The sequence below is a fragment of the Pan troglodytes genome, chromosome 8 (assembly GCF_028858775.2).
Source record: "Pan troglodytes isolate AG18354 chromosome 8, NHGRI_mPanTro3-v2.0_pri, whole genome shotgun sequence".
Classification (NCBI taxonomy): domain Eukaryota; kingdom Metazoa; phylum Chordata; class Mammalia; order Primates; family Hominidae; genus Pan; species Pan troglodytes.
The window spans coordinates 106,692,520-106,712,007 of NC_072406.2; the positions used below are offsets into that span (position 1 = coordinate 106,692,520).

Consider the following 19,488-nt stretch of genomic DNA (forward strand, 5'->3'; position numbering starts at 1 on the left):
GAGAAGAGTGATAAAATCTCCACCATAATGTACTTGGTTATTTCTTCTTTCATTTCTGTCAATTATTGTTTCCTGTTTTTTGAAGCTTTGTTTTGAAGTTGTCTTGGTGAATTGGTCCCTGTGTCATCAATGATATGTCCTTTTTGCTTTGGTAAGATTTCCTTTTATGAAGTTTTTATCTGACTTTATTAGCCACTAGAGCTTGTTTCCAGTTAATATTTTGCAGACATTTCTGTTTTCATCCTTTTATTCTTGTATCTGTCTTTATATTTAAAGTGGGTTTCTTATAAATAGCATATAGTTGGGTCTTGCTTTTGTATACAATCTGATACCCTCTATTTTTTAAATGGCATGTCATTTACTGTCATTATTGATCTGATCAGATTTAAATTTACCATCTTGCTATTTCTTTTCAAATTATTTCTTCTGGTCTTTCACTTTTTTTTTCTCCTGCCCTCTTTTGGGTTGAATGAGTATTTTTGTCACTGCACTTTATCACCACTATTAGCTTATTAGCTTTACCTTTGTTTTACTTTTTTGGTGGTTGCTGTTGACCAACAGTTTTCAAACATCTTAGTCTCATGATACCTTTGGATTCTTTTTTCTTTTTTTGAGACAAAGTCTGGCTCTATTGCCCAGGCTGGAGTGCAGTGGTGCAGTCTTGGCTCACTGCAACCTCTGCCTCCTGGGCTCAAGCCATCCTCCCACCTCAGCTTCCAGAGTAGCTAGGACTACAGGCACATACCACCATGTGTGGCTAATTTTAAAATTTTTTTTATAGAGACAGGGTCCCTTTGGATTCTTAATTAATAAAGACCTCAAAGGGTTTTTGTTTATGGGATTATCAGTTATTACTATGCCCCCAGTTAAAACTGAAGTGTTCAAGTATTAATCATTTAAATATCACAAGAATAAAGCTATTATATGTTAACAAAAACAACATATTTGTGAAAAATGACTATTAAAAAACAAGTAGTGGGGAGAGTGGCATTGTTTTACATTTTTGCAGATCTCTTTAATGTATGGTGTAAATGAAGGCTGGATTCTCATATCTACTCTTGCACTTAGTTTTTTGCTTTATATTGTTTTAGTAAATTTAAGTACATGAAGAAAATCTCACAGTTATGTATGTAGTAAAGAGAAGAACGTTTTAATAGTCTTTTCAGATAATTGTGGGCATTCTTCTTTGATGCCACTCCAAAATTTATCAAGTGGTTGTTTCTTAAAGGTAAGTTATAGTGTGGAATCTGAAACCATATAATTCTGTTATAGAAAAATCCATTGGTCTTTCTTGCACTTTGCATGGATATGTGTATTTATACATGGTTTTATAATATCATGCATTGGTCATTTGGAAAGTACTGGTGCACCAGATACGTAGATCTTCCAAATGTTACAGCATTGCATTATAAAATATCAAAAAACGACAGTATTATCACCACTGATCTCACAAAAATCTAACTCTGGGAAGCTGTTAAATATATGGTGGCATAGGCCCGGGCGCAGTGGCCCACGCCTGTAATCCTAGCACTTTGGGAGGATGAGGCAGGTGGATCACGAGGTCAAGAGACTGAGCTCATCCTGGCTAACATGGTGAAAAGCCATCTCTACTAAAAATACAAAAATTAGCTGAGCATGGTGGCACGTGCGTGTAGTCTCAGCTACTCGGGAGGCTGAGGCAGGAGAATCGCTTGAACCTGGGAGGTGGAGGTTACAGTGAGCCAAGATCATGCCACTGCACTCCAGCCTGGGCGACAGAGCAAGACTCTTGCCTAAAAAAATATATATATATATGTGTGTGTGTGTGTGTGTGTACATATATACGTATACGTATACATACATACATATATACGTATACATACATACATATACATACATACGTATACGCATACATACATACGTATACGCATACATACATATGTACGTACACACATACATACATACATACGTACATGCATACATATATACACATACATGTATGTATATACATATATACGCGTATATACATATATACGCGTATATACGTATATATGTATATACGCGTATATATGTATATACATGTATGTGTATATATACACATATATATGAAGTTTTTATCTGACTTTATTAGCCACTAGAGCTTGTTTGCAGTTAATATTTTGCAGACATTTCTGTTTTCATCCTTTTATTCTTGTATCTGTCTTTATATTTAAAGTGGGTTTCTTATAAATAGCATATAGTTGGGTCTTGCTTTTGTATACAATCTGATACCCTCTATTTTTTAAATGGCATGTCATTTACTGTCATTATTGATCTGATCAGATTTAAATTTACCATCTTGCTATTTCTTTTCAAATTATTTCTTCTGGTCTTTCACTTTTTTTTTCTCCTGCCCTCTTTTGGGTTGAATGAGTATTTTTGTCACTGCACTTTATCACCACTATTAGCTTATTAGCTTTACCTTTGTTTTACTTTTTTGGTGGTTGCTGTTGACCAACAGTTTTCAAACATCTTAGTCTCATGATACCTTTGGATTCTTTTTTCTTTTTTTGAGACAAAGTCTGGCTCTATTGCCCAGGCTGGAGTGCAGTGGTGCAGTCTTGGCTCACTGCAACCTCTGCCTCCTGGGCTCAAGCCATCCTCCCACCTCAGCTTCCAGAGTAGCTAGGACTACAGGCACATACCACCATGTGTGGCTAATTTTAAAATTTTTTTTATAGAGACAGGGTCCCTTTGGATTCTTAATTAATAAAGACCTCAAAGGGTTTTTGTTTATGGGATTATCAGTTATTACTATGCCCCCAGTTAAAACTGAAGTGTTCAAGTATTAATCATTTAAATATCACAAGAATAAAGCTATTATATGTTAACAAAAACAACATATTTGTGAAAAATGACTATTAAAAAACAAGTAGTGGGGAGAGTGGCATTGTTTTACATTTTTGCAGATCTCTTTAATGTATGGTGTAAATGAAGGCTGGATTCTCATATCTACTCTTGCACTTAGTTTTTTGCTTTATATTGTTTTAGTAAATTTAAGTACATGAAGAAAATCTCACAGTTATGTATGTAGTAAAGAGAAGAACGTTTTAATAGTCTTTTCAGATAATTGTGGGCATTCTTCTTTGATGCCACTCCAAAATTTATCAAGTGGTTGTTTCTTAAAGGTAAGTTATAGTGTGGAATCTGAAACCATATAATTCTGTTATAGAAAAATCCATTGGTCTTTCTTGCACTTTGCATGGATATGTGTATTTATACATGGTTTTATAATATCATGCATTGGTCATTTGGAAAGTACTGGTGCACCAGATACGTAGATCTTCCAAATGTTACAGCATTGCATTATAAAATATCAAAAAACGACAGTATTATCACCACTGATCTCACAAAAATCTAACTCTGGGAAGCTGTTAAATATATGGTGGCATAGGCCCGGGCGCAGTGGCCCACGCCTGTAATCCTAGCACTTTGGGAGGATGAGGCAGGTGGATCACGAGGTCAAGAGACTGAGCTCATCCTGGCTAACATGGTGAAAAGCCATCTCTACTAAAAATACAAAAATTAGCTGAGCATGGTGGCACGTGCGTGTAGTCTCAGCTACTCGGGAGGCTGAGGCAGGAGAATCGCTTGAACCTGGGAGGTGGAGGTTACAGTGAGCCAAGATCATGCCACTGCACTCCAGCCTGGGCGACAGAGCAAGACTCTTGCCTAAAAAAAAATATATATATATGTGTGTGTGTGTGTGTGTGTACATATATACGTATACGTATACATACATACATATATACGTATACATACATACATATACATACATACGTATACGCATACATACATACGTATACGCATACATACATATGTACGTACACACATACATACATACATACATACGTACATGCATACATATATACACATACATGTATGTATATACATATATACGCGTATATACATATATACGCGTATATACGTATATATGTATATACGCGTATATATGTATATACATGTATGTGTATATATACACATATATATGAAGTTTTTATCTGACTTTATTAGCCACTAGAGCTTGTTTGCAGTTAATATTTTGCAGACATTTCTGTTTTCATCCTTTTATTCTTGTATCTGTCTTTATATTTAAAGTGGGTTTCTTATAAACAGCATATAGTTGGGTCTTAGTTTTGTAAGAACCTTACATGTAAGAACCTTACAACAGTGTACTGCTGTTACCTCCTTTCTAACTTTTGTGCTGTAAACTCCTTATTTACATTTGCCAGTATATTTCTGTATTAAATGACCAAATATTCTCTAAAACTTTAAGAAATGAGAAAACTGTCTTTTTTATTTGTCCATATTTATTATTTTTGGTGCATTTTCTTTGTGTATATTCATGTTTTCATGTGATACATACTTTCTGCCTGAATAATTTCCTTGAAATTATATTGCTGTCTATTGACAACATATATATATGTATATATGTATATACATACACACATATATATAGTGGCATTTACAAGTTCACAGCATTTTAATTCTTACTGAAAGGCTGGATTTTATTATTAGCAACACATACTTTCAATTGCTTTCCTTAAAATCACTGGCACACTTCATCCTTTTTTGTTTGTTTCAATAAGCTTTTTATTTTGGAATAACTTTAGATTTACAGAATAACTGTAGATTTTGGAATAACTTTATTATTGTGATACTGAAAAAACAATACAGAGAATTCATAAATACCTCTCATTCAGTTTCTTCTAATGTTAGCATCTATTACCCTGTACATTTGTCAAAACTCAGAAAATTGACTTTGGTAGATTACTATTAATTAAACTCCAGACTTCACTTGGATTTCACCAATTTTTCTATTAAAGTCCTATTTCTCTTTCAGTGTCTAATCCAGAATATCACATTATATTTTGCTATCACAATTCCTTAGTCTCTATGGCCTTTGACAGTTTGTCATCTTTCCTTTTTTTAATGAACTTGACACTTTTGAAGAGTACTGGTCTATTATTTTCTAGAATGGTCTTCAATTTAGGTTTCTCTCATGATTTCCTTATGACTTGAGTGGGTTTATGGTTTTCTGGGAGAAATATCATGGAGATAAAGGGCCCACTTTGTCTAATTTTTAGAAAATGACTGCCACTGCAGTTTGCAGTCAGTTTTTCTTTTAAATAAAAATAGTGTTCTTGAAAAAGACATTTGTTCAGTTTAGAACTCAAATAATTGCACAAGTGCTTTTCCTTTGCACAAGTGTGTAGTAGAGTTTTTTTGTTTTTGTTTTTGTTTTTTAAGACAGAGTTTCGCTGTTGTTGCCCAGGCTGGAGTGCGGTGGCGCTATCTCAGCTCACTGCAACCTTCGCCTCCTGGGTTCAAGCGATTCTCCTGCCTCAGCCTCCCAAGTAGCTGGGATTACAGGCATGCACCACCACGCCCGGCTAATTTTTGTATTTTTAGTAGAGATGGAGTTTCTCCATTTGGTCAGGCTGGTCTCGATCTTCCGACCTCAGGTGATCCGCCCGCCTTGGCCTCCCAAAGTGCTGGGATTACAGGCATGAGCCACTGTGCCTGGCCCTGTACTTTTCCTTTTGTCACGCAGAATGTTAAGATGTTTACTCATATATAAATATTTAATACAATTAATAATTTTTACTGTTTTGTCATAGACATACTTAAATGAATCTGGCCACTCCCCCTCTTTTTTTTAAACCTTCAATGCATGTCCTGAATAATACAGTCATCAGAGTGCTATTGCTTTGATTTGTGATAGGGCACTGACAGTTTTTGTTTTTGAGACAGGGTCTCTATTGCCCAGGTGAGCAATTGCAGCAGTGAGCTCATAGCTCCCCACTCTCATGCGCGTACAACCATACTTGGCTAATGTTTTTATTTTTTGTAGAGACAATGTCTCACTATATTGTCCAGGCTACCTACAGTTTTATTCAACATTGCTGAGCACCATTAGTACAAATGTCAATGCAGTGACAAACTATTAACACTCTTAGGAATATAGCTCTGACTTTGCAGACCCCATGAAAGCATCTCCTGAACACTTAGGTCTTCTGATTACACATTGAGAAACTGCAACACTAGGGCTTTTATGATATTTAATTTATCATGGTCTACCTTCAAATAACTTTATAGCACTTGAGTATAATGGAAGAAACTTACAACAGTGTACTGCCGTTACCTCCTTTCTAACTTTTGTGCTGTAAACTGCTTATTTACATTTACCAGTATATTTCTGTATTAAATGACCAAATATTCTCTAACTTTAAGAAATGAGAAAACTGTCTTTTTGTCTATATTTATTATTTTTGGTGCTTTTTATCTCTTTGTGTATATTCATGTTTTCATGTGATACATACTTTCTGCCTGAATAATGTCCTTGAAATTATATTGCTGGTCTACTGACAACAAATTCTCTTAGCTATTGCTTGTCTGAAAATATTTTTATTTTGCTTTCACTAATGAAAGATATTTCCTCTCGTATAGGATTCTAAGTTAATAGATGTTCCCTCTCCATTTTTTTTTCCTTCAGCAATTTAAAGATTTTTCTATTGTCTTTTGACTGGAATAATTTTAGGGGAAAAGTCTTGTAATCGTTTTCACATTCAGTCTTTTCAATATAAGTGCTTTTTTTCTGGCTGCTTTTAAAATATTCTTCTTACCATTATATTTTAGCAAATAATTATGATGTCTTTTGGTGTGATTTTATCTGTATTCCGCTTAGAATTTATTGAACTTCTTGGGTCTGTGGGTGTAGTTTGACAACATTTCAGCCATTATTGTCTTAAATATTGTTCTCCCTCTTACCTACACTCCAATTACACATAATTTAGGCTGCTTCATAGTGTTCCCTAAAGCTCTGCTTATATTTCTTCAATTTTTTTCCCTTTCTTTGCTTAATTTTGGATAGTTTCTGTTGCTCTGTTCTCAAGTTGATTGATAACAGTGCTACAGTTTTTAATATGCAAGATCTGATGTGAATATTTTACTGGGTGACATTAATCACAGATTAAACATTGCAGAAGAAAGTAAGTTCATTGATAATTTCTTAGTTATGGGATAAATTAGCTCCAAAGAAAAAATTACATTAGATGTGAACTAAAAAAGTTTATAAATAAGCCATAAAGGAGTCAAACTGATGCACAAGAAGCTTAACTTCTGGACAGAACAAAATCAAATATTATTCAGCCCTCAGCCGTCTAAAATTCACAATGTCTTACATCCAACAAAGAGACCTTTTGGGTTTTTCCTGAATGTTTTGTGTATTCCCAGTGATGACTTTTTATTCTGGTGGTGATAATGTGAATAATTCTCACCCCTGGGTAAGCTCTGGGAAGTGTTTTGCTTGTAGCTCCTCAGGTTTTTGTTCTTTTCCCAAAAGTTCTTCTTTGCCCAGCTTTGTAGGGTTTTATTGTACACATGTGTAGATCAGTATTCAGCTGAAGATTCAAGAATACTGCTATGCTGGTTTCTGGAGTTTTTCCTTTTTTTTTTTTTTTTTTTTTTGAGATGGAGTCTCATTCTGTCACTCACGCTGGAGTGCAGTGGGGTGATCTCGGCTCACTGCAACCCTCTGCCTCCTGGGTTCAAGTGATTCTCCTGCCTCAACCTCCCAAGTACCTGGGACTACAAGCACATGCCACCATGCCCAGCTAATTTTTGTATTTTTCATAGAGACAGAGTTTCAGCATGCTGGCCAGGCTGGTCTCGAACTCCTGACCTTAAGTAATCCACCCGCCTCAGCTTCCCAAAGTGATGGGATTACAGGTGTGAGCCACTGTGCAGGACCTGGAGTTCTTTCTTGATGGGGCACTTTCTTTTCTACTACTGTATCCCCAAAATTCTAGCCCTTTGGCCTTTCCAAACTAACAGCCAAGCTTCCTTTGGGGTCCCCCTTCCTGCCCTGATGTTCAGTATTGCCTCCAGGCATAACAGTTGAGTGATCCTCAGGCTCATCTTGTTTGTTCCCCCTTTGTCAGGGACTGCAGAGATTGTTTGCAGCAAGAAAGTTGGTGTGAGTTACCCAGTTCACCAAGTGGGAGTCTACCCTATGTCTCTGAAGAATTTTTGGTTTTTTTGCCAATTTGTATATACCTAACTTTTAGGAATGTAGATGAAAATCAGTACTTACTTAAATTTCTCATTACATCTTCAGATCACGTGGAGGAGGGGAGAACTGAGAGAACAGTAGAGAAATGGAGTTGCTGATTGATGTTTATGCTGTGAACCTCTTGGTCAAACAGAATCCAAAGTTAACTGATTGTATGGAATATTCAGTTTTAAGAGCTCATAAATTTGCCTAAACCTGTTTGAGTTGGGTTTTCTGTTGTATATAATCAAAAACATCTTAATAAGTAGCATATAATCTTATGATGAATTTTGAAAGTACTAGTGTTAATATTTGATTATTATTATTATTTTGGAGAGAAGGTCTCACTCTGTCACCCAGGCTGGAGTGCAGTGGAATGATTATGACCCACTGCAGCCTCCACAACCTGGCTCAAGTGATCTCCCACCTCAGCCTCCCAAGTAGCTGAGGACTAGAGGCGCATGCCACCATACTTGGCTAATTTTGTATTTTTTGTAGAGACAGGATTTCACCATGTTGCCCAGGCTGGTCTTGAACTCCTAGGCACAAGTGATCTGCCAGCCTTGGCTTCCCAAAGTGCTGGGATTATAGGCGTGAACCTCTGTGCCCAGCCGTATTATTTCTAATACAATTTGTAATTCTGGTTTTTTTTTTTTTACTTTTTTTTTTTATCCAGGAGTGCTGCTATATAATTTGTAATTCTGATTGCATTAGGATGGCATGTTTAATTTATTCAGCAAATATTTAAGTTATTTTGATATGGAAATCTGTGCTATTTTCTGATAAAGATGAGCTCATACAATGTTTTAAAGCTTTTTTATTATTATTACTCTAGAAATTTACAGCACTTTTATGACAAGGATGTATGTGGGAAGTGCTAGAATACAACTTCTTATGTGAATGGTGTTTGAGTGACGATTCTGTACAAAACTTATTCCTAGGTCGGGTGCAGTGGCTCACGCCTGCAGTCCCAGCACTTTGGGAGGCTGAGGTGGGTGGATCATCTGAGGTCAGGGGTTCGAGGCCAGCCTGGCCAGCATGGTGAAACCCTGTCTCTATGAAAAATACAAAAATTAGCCGGGCTTGGTGGCACATGCCTGTAATCTCAGCTACTCAGGAGGCCAAGGCAGGAGAATGGCTTAAACCCTGGAGGTGGAGGTTGCGGAGAGCTGAGATTGAGATTGTGCCACTGCACTCCAGCCTGGGCAATAGAGTGAGACTCTGTATCTCCAAAAAAAAAAAAAAAAAAAAGCTCATTCCTCTCGTAGATACATAAATTATATTCTAGCTGCTTCATTTTGAGTTGCTTTATATATTAAATGTATACTTAGTTCACGTTTTATAAAGGACAGCTTTCATCAAACTTGGCTTTATCTAAACTTTCAGTGGTTTCCCATTTTGTTCATGATTAAGTCCAAATATTTTAGCCAGTGAAAGTCTCTGTAATTTAACCCACACCTTTCTAATCTTATTTCTCATCATTTTTCCTATTCAGTGAGATTAATGTGTTTCCCTGATCCATGCCTTTGTTTGCTCCTGCTGACTTGTTCTTTTAATTCTTTCTGCCTATCAGTACCCATCATTTTTGCTCCAGTTCCGATCCCACCTCTTAGTAAGATCTTTGTCCATCGATCCACCATGGCCATGAGTGATCTCTCATAAGATATACTTTGTTTTTTGTTGTTTACAAAGCCAATCAACACTGGTTTCATAAGGTGAACCAAAAGCCCTTCATTTCTAGTCTCACTCTCCGGAGGAGAACCTCTTAATACTTCCTTGATAATTTTATGCATATTTAAATATGTATTAGCTTATTTGGTTATTACTAACTTTGGCCACAATATTGGAGAACACAATTCTATAGGCTTAATTATATTTAACTTTGATTTTTCTTTTGGCAAGAATATTTCAAGAATGGTAGTGTATACTTCATATTGCATCATACAAGAAATATACTGTCTGGGGGTCTCCTTTTGTCATATTTAAGTGGATTGGGGATTCAGGCATTGTCAGTCTGATCTACCCCGATGAGCCTTTCACTGAATGATTTTATGAATCTCATTCTTTTAAATTTTCATCAGCCAGGCACAGTGGCCCATACCCATAATCCTGACACTTTGGGAGACAGGGCGAGTGGATTGCTTGAGCCCAGGAGTTCAAGAACAGCCTTGGCAACCCTAAGGAGATCCCATCTCTACAAAAAAAAATTTTTTAATGTCATACATAGCTACTTTACTGCCTGTTAATATAGCAAGATAATAGATTGTTAAAAGGCAGGCTATGGAGCCAAACTGCCTGCTGGTAATGACCTTCAGCAAGTGAGTATACATCTTTGAGCCTCAGTTTTTCTCCACTGGGAGGGCTCTAACAGTGCATGGTTACACAGTGTCAATGTTAGTTGTTATTAATATATTGGTTTAAAAGTTTGATTTTGCTGTCTATGTGCTTGGCCTTTGTTTGCATGGAAAATGTTTTATTGGATAATATTCATGGTATTCTGTTTGGCAGTGAAACCAGGTTACCTTGTAGGAAAATAAAACACCATTTAAATTATAACAAATTTATTATTTTTCTATAACTTTTAGTAAGAAAAACATGAGCAGAAAAGGGATTTATTACATTGGAGTTTGTAATGAAGAAAAGAAACATTGAGCATGATTATATATTCTAGATATTAGGAAAGAAAATTGGAAAAGACAAAAAGAAATGAGTGATATTATTGTTTTTGATTATGAACGGCTGTATGGTTCTTTGAGATGACAGTTAATAAACATAAGTGCACACAATCCTAAATAATTTGATAGAGGAGAAGTTTCTAAAAACCCAATGTGGTGATGCAAGGGAGCTCTCAGATAAGCAGAGCATAGATATAGTAGATGGAAGGGAAGATGCAGAACTAAAGATGAATATGAAACTTTATAAACAGTGGCTGGAACCACAAGGTAAGCTGAAGTTTGTAAGACAAAATAAGTTGTTTTTTAAAAGTAATATCTCAATTAAGGTTAAGCTTCAAGAAGATAATCAAGGCCGGGCGCGGTGGCTCACGCCTGTAATCCTAGCACTTTGGGAGTTTCAGGTGGGCGGGTCACAAGTTCAGGAGTTTGAAACCAGCCTGACCAACATGGAGAAACCCTGTCTCTACTAAAAATACAAAACAAAATAGCCAGCCGTGGTGGCACATGCCTGTAATCCCAGCTACTCGGGAGGCTGAGGTGGGAGAATCGCTTGAACCCGGGAGGCGGAGGTTGCAGTGAGCCAAGACCATGCCACTGCACTCCAGCCTGGGCAACAAGAGCATAACTCCATCTCAAAAAAAAAAAGAAGAAAAAGAAAAAAAAAGATTATCAAATTTTTAAGAGGTATGGAACTATCAGGTCTCATTTTACGATTGCCCAATTGAGTAAGGAGAAATAGGCTTTGAGTTGGAAAAGATGTAACAATAGTATTAAAAGAATTACAAGCAATTGTAGTTAAGCAACTAAAAAGTGAAATATCTGACCACTTTAAGTGCATTTTATTTTCTTCATATAAATCAGTGTCTTCTCTAGCCACCAGTGGACTTGCATAGTTAATGAAATCATTGAGTAATATTTGAGAATGTAATGAAAAATATAACTAGTGCCTGGAGATGATCAGATGCTAGCTTGATTTTTTAGAAAGGAAAAAATGTGGGTACTGAAGCTTGCAAGCTGGTAAATTTGGTATTGATCTTTGGCAAATTTCTATAAATAAATTTCAGAAGTTTGGGAACATTTATGAAAGAATACTTGAATGGATAAATTTAAATGTGTTTACCATATATTAAATTAATTTGTTTTAATTAGAATTATCAGGTTGGATGAATTAGAAGAATACTATAGAAAGTTTCTTAATTTTAGTGAAATGTTTGACAGTCTGTGGCTATATTTTTGAATAAGATGTGTTAGCAAACTGTTGTTTAAATTTAGAGTAAGTAGATCTATTTGTAATACTAGATTGAAATCCAAAACTATCATTTCATTAGAGGTTGAATGTCACCCTTGAGAGGGATCTTCAGAGCAATACAGTGGCATTATCTATATCTTGTCTCAACATTTTAATCACTGATCTAATTGAAAGTTTAGGAAGTAGGCTTATCTAGTTGTAGATTATTCAAAGATGGCCTGGATAGCTGATATCATAGGAGGCAATTAAGAATGTCTTCTTAAAACTTTAATTAATCTAGTGTACTTCTTTCCTTCTCTTACATTTTGATACTTTGTATGTAATATATATTTATAGTTTAGGTTGCTTCAGGAAAACAAAAAAAAACAACTTTTTTTATCTTTTGTTTTTAGTAGAGGTGAGGTGTTGACCCTTGCCCAGGCTGGTCTTGAATTCGTGAGCTCAAGTAATCCTGCCACCTCGGCCTCCCAAGTGCTGGAATTATAGGCATGAGCCACTGCTCCCAGCTCCCCTCCACCTCCAAAAAAAAAACTTTTATTTTTTGTCTGCTTGATATTTTTACCAAATTATTTTTTGAATTGTATGTATCCCTCATTATAGCATAATATTTTTAATGATACAGATTTAATAATACAAACTATGTTGGAGCAGTTTCTGTATAAGGTATGTTTTAATTTACTCTAGGAATATGAAGCACGAACGGGGAGGACCTGTAAACCACCACCTCAGTCTTCAAGACGCAAGAATTTTGAATTTGAGCCGCTTTCTACCACTGCCTTGATTCTTGAGGATCGACCATCGTAAGTATTTTAGTGATAATCAGTGACATTGTTTATATTTTAAAGTTAAATTTAATTTTGTTCACTATTTTAAAAGATAGCGAGAAAGATATTGAGAAAGGATTTAATTTTTACAAAATTTAATCCCTGTTGTCTATCCTAAAACTATTTGGGGAGAATATATTTTTCTTGGGTTTTTGGTTTGTTTAGAGACAGGGTCTTGCTATGTTGCCCAGGCTGTTCTCAAACTCAAGTGATCCTCCTGCCTCAGTCTCCCCTTCCAGGATTGTAGGCATGCACTGCTGGCCCTAGTAGAGAGTATATTGTTGTTGTCTAAGACTTACGCATATTTTCTAGAGGTCTCTGTGAGTTAATATACGAAACATAATAAAGTATTGGCTCTTTATGTCTGTTTCTATTTCAACTGTCTGCTCCTCCATCTTAACATGATAGGGCAGTTATTCTTCCTTTCTTGACATTTAGTATGTATTTAAGATGTGCTTGTCTTTGCCTTTTGTACTATGTAACTACTTAGGTAAGTAAAAGTTTTATTAAGGAAGTAAGAGTACACTCCCAAGAGAGGAGTGAGCTGACCTGGCTGGGAGCCTACTATTATTATTAAGAATACATTTCTTATTTATTTATTTATGTTTGTTTGTTTTGTTTCATTTATTTTTAATTTTTTATTTTTGAGACAGAGTTTTGCTCAGTCACCCAGGCTGGAGTGCAATGGTGCGATCTCAGCTCGCTACAGCTTCCACCTCCTGGGTTCAAACCATTCTCTTGGCACAGCCTCCTGAGTAGCTGGGATTACAAACATGCACCAACATACCTGGCTAATTTTTTTGTGTGCATTTTTAGTAGAGACAGGGTTTCGCCATGTTGGCCAGGCTGGTCTTGAATTCTTGACCTCAAGTGGTCCACCCATCTCAGCCTCCCAAAGTGCTGGGATTACAGGTGTTAGCCACCATGCCCAGCCTAAGAGTACATTCTTAATGCTCAGCAAAACATCTTAAATTGTTCTTTTCCTGCTGTACATCAGAACATTGTCTGATTTATTATTAAACAAAACACATCCTAAAGCAAGACCACTTGGTTCTTAGCTCTTTTTCTCCTCCTTGGGTTCTCTGGATCAATTCTTTTTTTTTACTAGGATTGTCTCTCTGTCCCTCTCTTTCTTTTTAATTTAATTTAATTTAATTTGTAGAGGCAGAGTCTTGCTCTGACATCCAGGCTGGAGTGCAGTGGCACAATCATAGCTTACTGCAGCCTCGAACTCCTGGCCTCAGACAATCCTGCCACTTCAGCCTCCTGAGTAGCCAGGACTACACGTGCACACAACCGCACCTAGCTAAAGAATTCTTTCTCTCTCTCTCTTTTTTTTTTTTAAATGTAAAACTTCCTAGCCTTTCTTGCCATTTTCCTGATCTGGACCTTTTTCTACCCATTTTCCTGATGAACATAATAAGAGTCTGGAGCCAAATAGAAGAGCGTAGAATATTTTTTGGACATTGCAAGAGAAAAAAAGCTGGACTTACTAAGTACATTATTCTTTTATTCTGGTTACATTCCCTCATACTAAAGAATTGTGGTCCCAATGCTCCTCTTTTAGGATTTGATGAATATGTTTATAATCGTCTTTTCATTGTTTAAAAAAAGCGTTTTAGAAACTTAGTTATGAGAACATGTGAAATTTTATTTCAGACTTGCTGCCAGGGATGAAAATGAACCAGGCCAATTCAAAGATTCCTTTCTTGGTGGAGCCATTTATAGGAAAACAAGAGTGGTTAGATAAACAAGAAAAGAATAACTTGTTAAAGATCTTTAGACTTTGCAGCTGTCAGCTGAGTACGTAGATAAGTTCCCAGAAGAGCTTGCTTAAGCTTGATAGAATTTATCCGAAATGGATTATGCTTTTTACTGGGAATGTTAATTTCTTCCCAGAAAGCCTTTATGAAAATATCACTCAAAAAGTTCTATTCTAGACGGTGTTGGGGACAAATCTTTCTTTACACCATACTCTATTTCATATCATATCTGCCTCTTTAGGTTCTGCCTCCATGCCTTTGCTCATGTTATTCCCCTCTCTTGGAAGGCTTTTATCTTATTTCTACTTCTTACTTACTCAATCCTTAAGGATTAGGCTTTATCTTTTCTATCAAGTCTTTGGTGATTTCTTCAGCCTTCCGTTGTATCTACTTCTCTTTTACCTTTCTTGTCACACACAAACAATTCCTTGAAATAATGTTCAATGGAATTGTCTTGAAATAACATGGTAGGTACAATAACATTATGAAAAGAACTCAGTGTACAAAAATATATAAACAGCTGAAAAAAGTACTTTTATTTTCACTCTTTTGAACTATCTATAGTTATATTAATTATAATATATGTTATAGCTTTTATTCTGTTTCTGTGTGTTTGCTCCTTTGTAGTATAGAGACTGAATTTGGTCTCTAGTGTTCCACCCAACACTGAGATGCTGTGGTTAATTAACAATTTTGTTCACCTTTTTAAATTTGAAGGGGCCTTTTTGGTGGGGGGACGTTATTTGTATGACTTACATTTATGTAACTAAAACAAACCAACAAAGTGTCTTCATGGTATTGGAGTATGAGGGTGTTTAATCACTTATTTCTTCTTCTTCTACTTCAACCAATTGAAAAATAGATAATGGAGAACAGAAGAGAATGAAACCTTCAATTTTATTGAGTATAAAACCAGCTGAGGGGAAGAAAACTGTACGTGGGAATACCTGGGTACAACCTGAGTACTAAAGTGGAACTTTGTACTTTATCTCCCTCAGAATACTCTTCTAGCAGACTTGGGCCAGCTAACATCTATCTAGTTATAGCCCAAGAAGCTAGAACAGAGGTCTGAGTAATCTTAGGTTTCTTCTGTTTATGGATGCAGGCAGATTCAAGAGGCCTGTTCTGCTTTTGTGTCTTATCTACTGGTAATGCCACTACTTCGACTATGAGGTGGCATCTGGAAGAAGATAGAAATTATTCTACAGCAGGGTTCCCCAAACCCCAGGCCCCAGATTGATTCTGGTTAGGAACTGGGCTGCACAGCAGGAGGTGAGCAGTGGGGTCTAGACCATGTGGGAGGTCTAGATGTGGGATGTGAGGTTGTGCAGAGAAGAGGTCTATTTAGATCTGCAAATTTCACCTTATTAAATAGAAGACTAGATCTCCTAAACTGTGCCCAGCAAATCATTTGCTATGACTTGTAGAAAAGAAATAGAGGAGCTAGGCATGGTGGCTCACATCTATAATCCCAGGACTTTGGGAGGCTGAAGCAGGAGGATCGCTTGAGGCCAGGAGTTCAAGACCAGCCTGTGCAAAATAGTGAGACCCTGTCTCTACCAAAAATAAGCCAGGGTGTGGTGGCACATACCTGTAGTCCTAGCCTACTTGGGAGGATTTCTTGAGCCCAGGAGTTTGAGGTTACAGTGAGCTCTGATTGTGCCACTGCACTCCAGCCTGGGTGACAGAGTGAGACCCTGTCTCAGAAAAAATAAAATAAGATGACAGAGATTGCAATTGCAAAAGGGATTAAGCTTCACACCAGCAGCATTTCATCTTATGTGAAGAGAAGGATCAGGCCTATTTGGTGGAAGCCAGTAGGTGGTTAGAAATCTTAAAGGCGGGATTTGTAGTTAAACTGGAAATGTAGGCCAGGCGTGGCTCAGGCCTGTAATCCCAGCACTTTGGGAGGCAGAGGCGGGGGCAGACCATGAGGTCAAAAGATTGAGACCATCCTGGCCAACATGATGAAACCCCATCCCTACTAAAATATGAAAATTAGCTGGGCATGGTGGTGTGCACCTGTAGTCCCAGCTGCTCAGGAGGCTGAGGCAGGAGAATCGCTTGAATGCGGAAGGTGGAGGTTGCAGTGAGCGGAGATTGTGCACTGCACTCCAGCCTGGTGACAAAGCGAGACTCTGTCTCAAAAAAAAAAAACTGGAAATGTGATTTCAATTAAGCTGTTTCTCCAATGATAAAATGAAAATTTCTAAAGGTAAATGAAATACAGCTATCAATCAAGCAATTTTCTGTATCTTAAGGGCTCGGAGTCCAGTCAGAAAAACAAATCAATGTAGTAATTTCAAACAGAGGAACTTTAATAGAGGAATTCATTGCAAGGTTGTTAAAAGGACTAGAAAAGCAAAAGAAGGGAATACAGGTTCAAAAGATTAATAATTCCAGAAAGGTGTGTATTGCTCTGGGATGTAGAAGCAAAAGAAAAAAATAATATTACCCAGAGTACAATATCACTCTTTACCTGAAAACTATATTTAGCTTCTATTTTTTCCTGTGGTCTTATTTTCTTTACAGTAAATAAAGTTTTTTTTAAGTATTAACATAATGAAAAGGGATATTGTAATTATTTTATATGGAACTATATGGAATCCATCATTGCTTTTATCTTCACAATTCTTTGTAATTCTAGGAAGTACTTTTTCTGAAATTTAGGAACAGTTAAATCCATTATTCTTTTGCAGAAATCCAGAGAGGCAAGCAGAATAGCTTGTAAAAGGAAATAAGAGAGACTTAAGGCTAGGATTTTGGAGTTAATAGTTGGTGCTATGACATAGGTAGAAAGCAGCTTTGGACAGAATCGATTTGCAAGATTTAAGGTAGTTAGTATGTGTAGGCAATACTAGGAATTATAAGATTCAATGGATCTGGATGTGAGGACTAAACTCCATGGATTTTAAATGTGGTTGGAGTTTGTGATGGCTCTTGACCTTTAGAGCACCATCATTGATTTATTGGTATATGATTAAGCAATTACATTCAGCTACACATAAGAGACTCCCCAAATAGTAGCCTAAATATGCAAGAATTTAAGTATGTAAGTAGCCCAAATTAAGTAGTTCAGTGCTAGTATGGTGGCTCCATGCATCAAAGACAAGGGTTGATATCTTTCACCATATTGAGAAAAAACTTCATTTTCATGCTGACCTTATGCTAACCGCAGAACGGGCTTGGGGACCCACTGGGCCCACAGTAAGAAAGACTTGAGCTAAAACTCCACTAATCGCCTGACCTCTGCATACCTCTACTTTGACTCGGGACTATGGTAACATTTTGGGTCTCTTGCAATTAGTGTCAGATCAGAGCCGATATCCAGTAGTCCCTGAATGATCTGATTGTTTTCTTTTACCTAATGAATAGTTACCCTGGTAAAAGGCTGTAAGCCCCTTTGGGGAAGGCTGGGAGAAAGATTAATAGTATAAATTTTTGGTGGTGTACTGGAGTCCTCTCAAGGGGACCCATCATCTTCCGCATTCAAAGGATTCTGGGTCTGTAAACTGGCTCAAGTCTGGGGAGTGATTGAGGGGCCATTAGTCTTCATGATTCAGGATAGACTTTTGTTCTCTTGACCTAGCACTTTTCTGCTTATATAGATCAAGTAAGAATGTAGTAGGCTTCTTTTTTTCACTTCTAAAACACCATATCAACTAGCCAACACAATAGGTCTGTGCAAGTCATACTATTCTGATTGCGGCTTTGACTCTGCTGTTCATTATGGTAATTCTGCTCGCCTTGCTTTAATGATTGAGTGCTGCCACTTGGTCCCTGCCACCCCAGGATTCAATTATTCCCTTTGCATTTAGGTTTCCCAGTTCAGTGACTGCAGTTCAAGACCAGCCTGGGCAACACAGCAAAACCTTGTCTCTACAAAAAAACATATATATATATATATGTTTATATATATATATAAAATTAGCCAGGTGTGGTGGCGCACTACTGTATTCCCAGCTACTTGGGAGGCTGAGGTGGGAGGATTGCTTGAGTCTGAGAGGCAGAGGTTGTAGTGAGCCATGATCACGCCACTGCACTCCAGCCTGGGCAACAGAGCCAGACCTTGTCTCAAAAAAAAAAAAAAAAAAAAAAAGACTTGAAAGTCAAAATTACTTCTTGATCCACAGGTTGCAGAATGAATGTTGTGATGGCAGGCATGAAAACAACATTCATCTTTTTGTATATCTCCATCAGAGCTCTTTGGTAACTAGGTGCATCGTTAATAAGCAGTGTTGCTTTGAAAGGAATCTTTTTTTTTTTTTTTTTTGAGCAGTGGGACTCATCAATAGTCTTAAAATATTCATTTAACCGTGCTGTAAACATGTCCTGTCATCCAGGCTTTATTGAGCACAGGTAGAGTAGATTTAGAATGATTCTTAAGGGCCCTAGGATTTTCAGAATGGTCCATGAGCATTGGCTTCAACTTAAAGTCACTAGTTACATTGGCCCCTAAGAAGAGAGTCAGCCTGTCCTTTGAAGCAGGCATTGACTTCTGTCTTGCTTAGAAAATACTAGATGGCATCTTTTTCCAGTAGAAGGCTGTTTTGTCTACATTGAAAATCTGTTGTTTAGACTAGCCACCTTCATGAGTGATCTTAGTGTATCTTCTGGATAACTTGCTGCAGCTTCCCCATCAGCACTTGCTGCTTCATCTTTTACTTCTATGTGTGTAAACAGCTTTTTTCCTTAAACTTCATTAACTAATCTCTGCTAGATTCCAGCTTTTCTTCTGTAACTTCTTCACTTCTCACCCTTCATAGAATTGAAGAGAGTTAGGGCCTTGCTATGGAGTGGACTTTGGCTTATGCAAATGTTGTGGCTGGTTTGGTCTTTTATCTAGACCACTCACACTTTCTCAGCAATAAGGCTGTTTTGCTTTCTTATCATTTGTGTGTTCATT

At 37.0% G+C, this 19,488-nt stretch overlaps 1 protein-coding gene across 9 annotated transcripts in view; it reads left to right on the top strand.

The window, feature by feature from the left end:
* TBC1D12 (TBC1 domain family member 12) overlaps window positions 1-19,488 on the top strand; it is a 136,496-nt gene that overhangs the window by 63,280 nt on the left and 53,728 nt on the right. For 6 of the 9 annotated variants that reach the window (XR_010146987.1, XR_010146988.1, XM_507936.7 and 3 more), the window contains one exon: window positions 12,680-12,795. The exons of 1 other annotated variant lie outside the window; for it this stretch is intronic. Coding sequence is in view for 4 of the 8 variants with exons in the window: in XM_507936.7 (XP_507936.4) it covers window positions 12,680-12,795 (116 nt within the window). In the remaining 4 variants the exon portion in view is untranslated. Of the gene's footprint in view, window positions 1-7,485; window positions 9,063-9,100; window positions 10,390-12,679; window positions 12,796-19,488 lie in introns of those variants that run through there. 2 more of the 9 variants (XM_063782023.1, XM_016918891.4) reach the window with 2 other exon arrangements.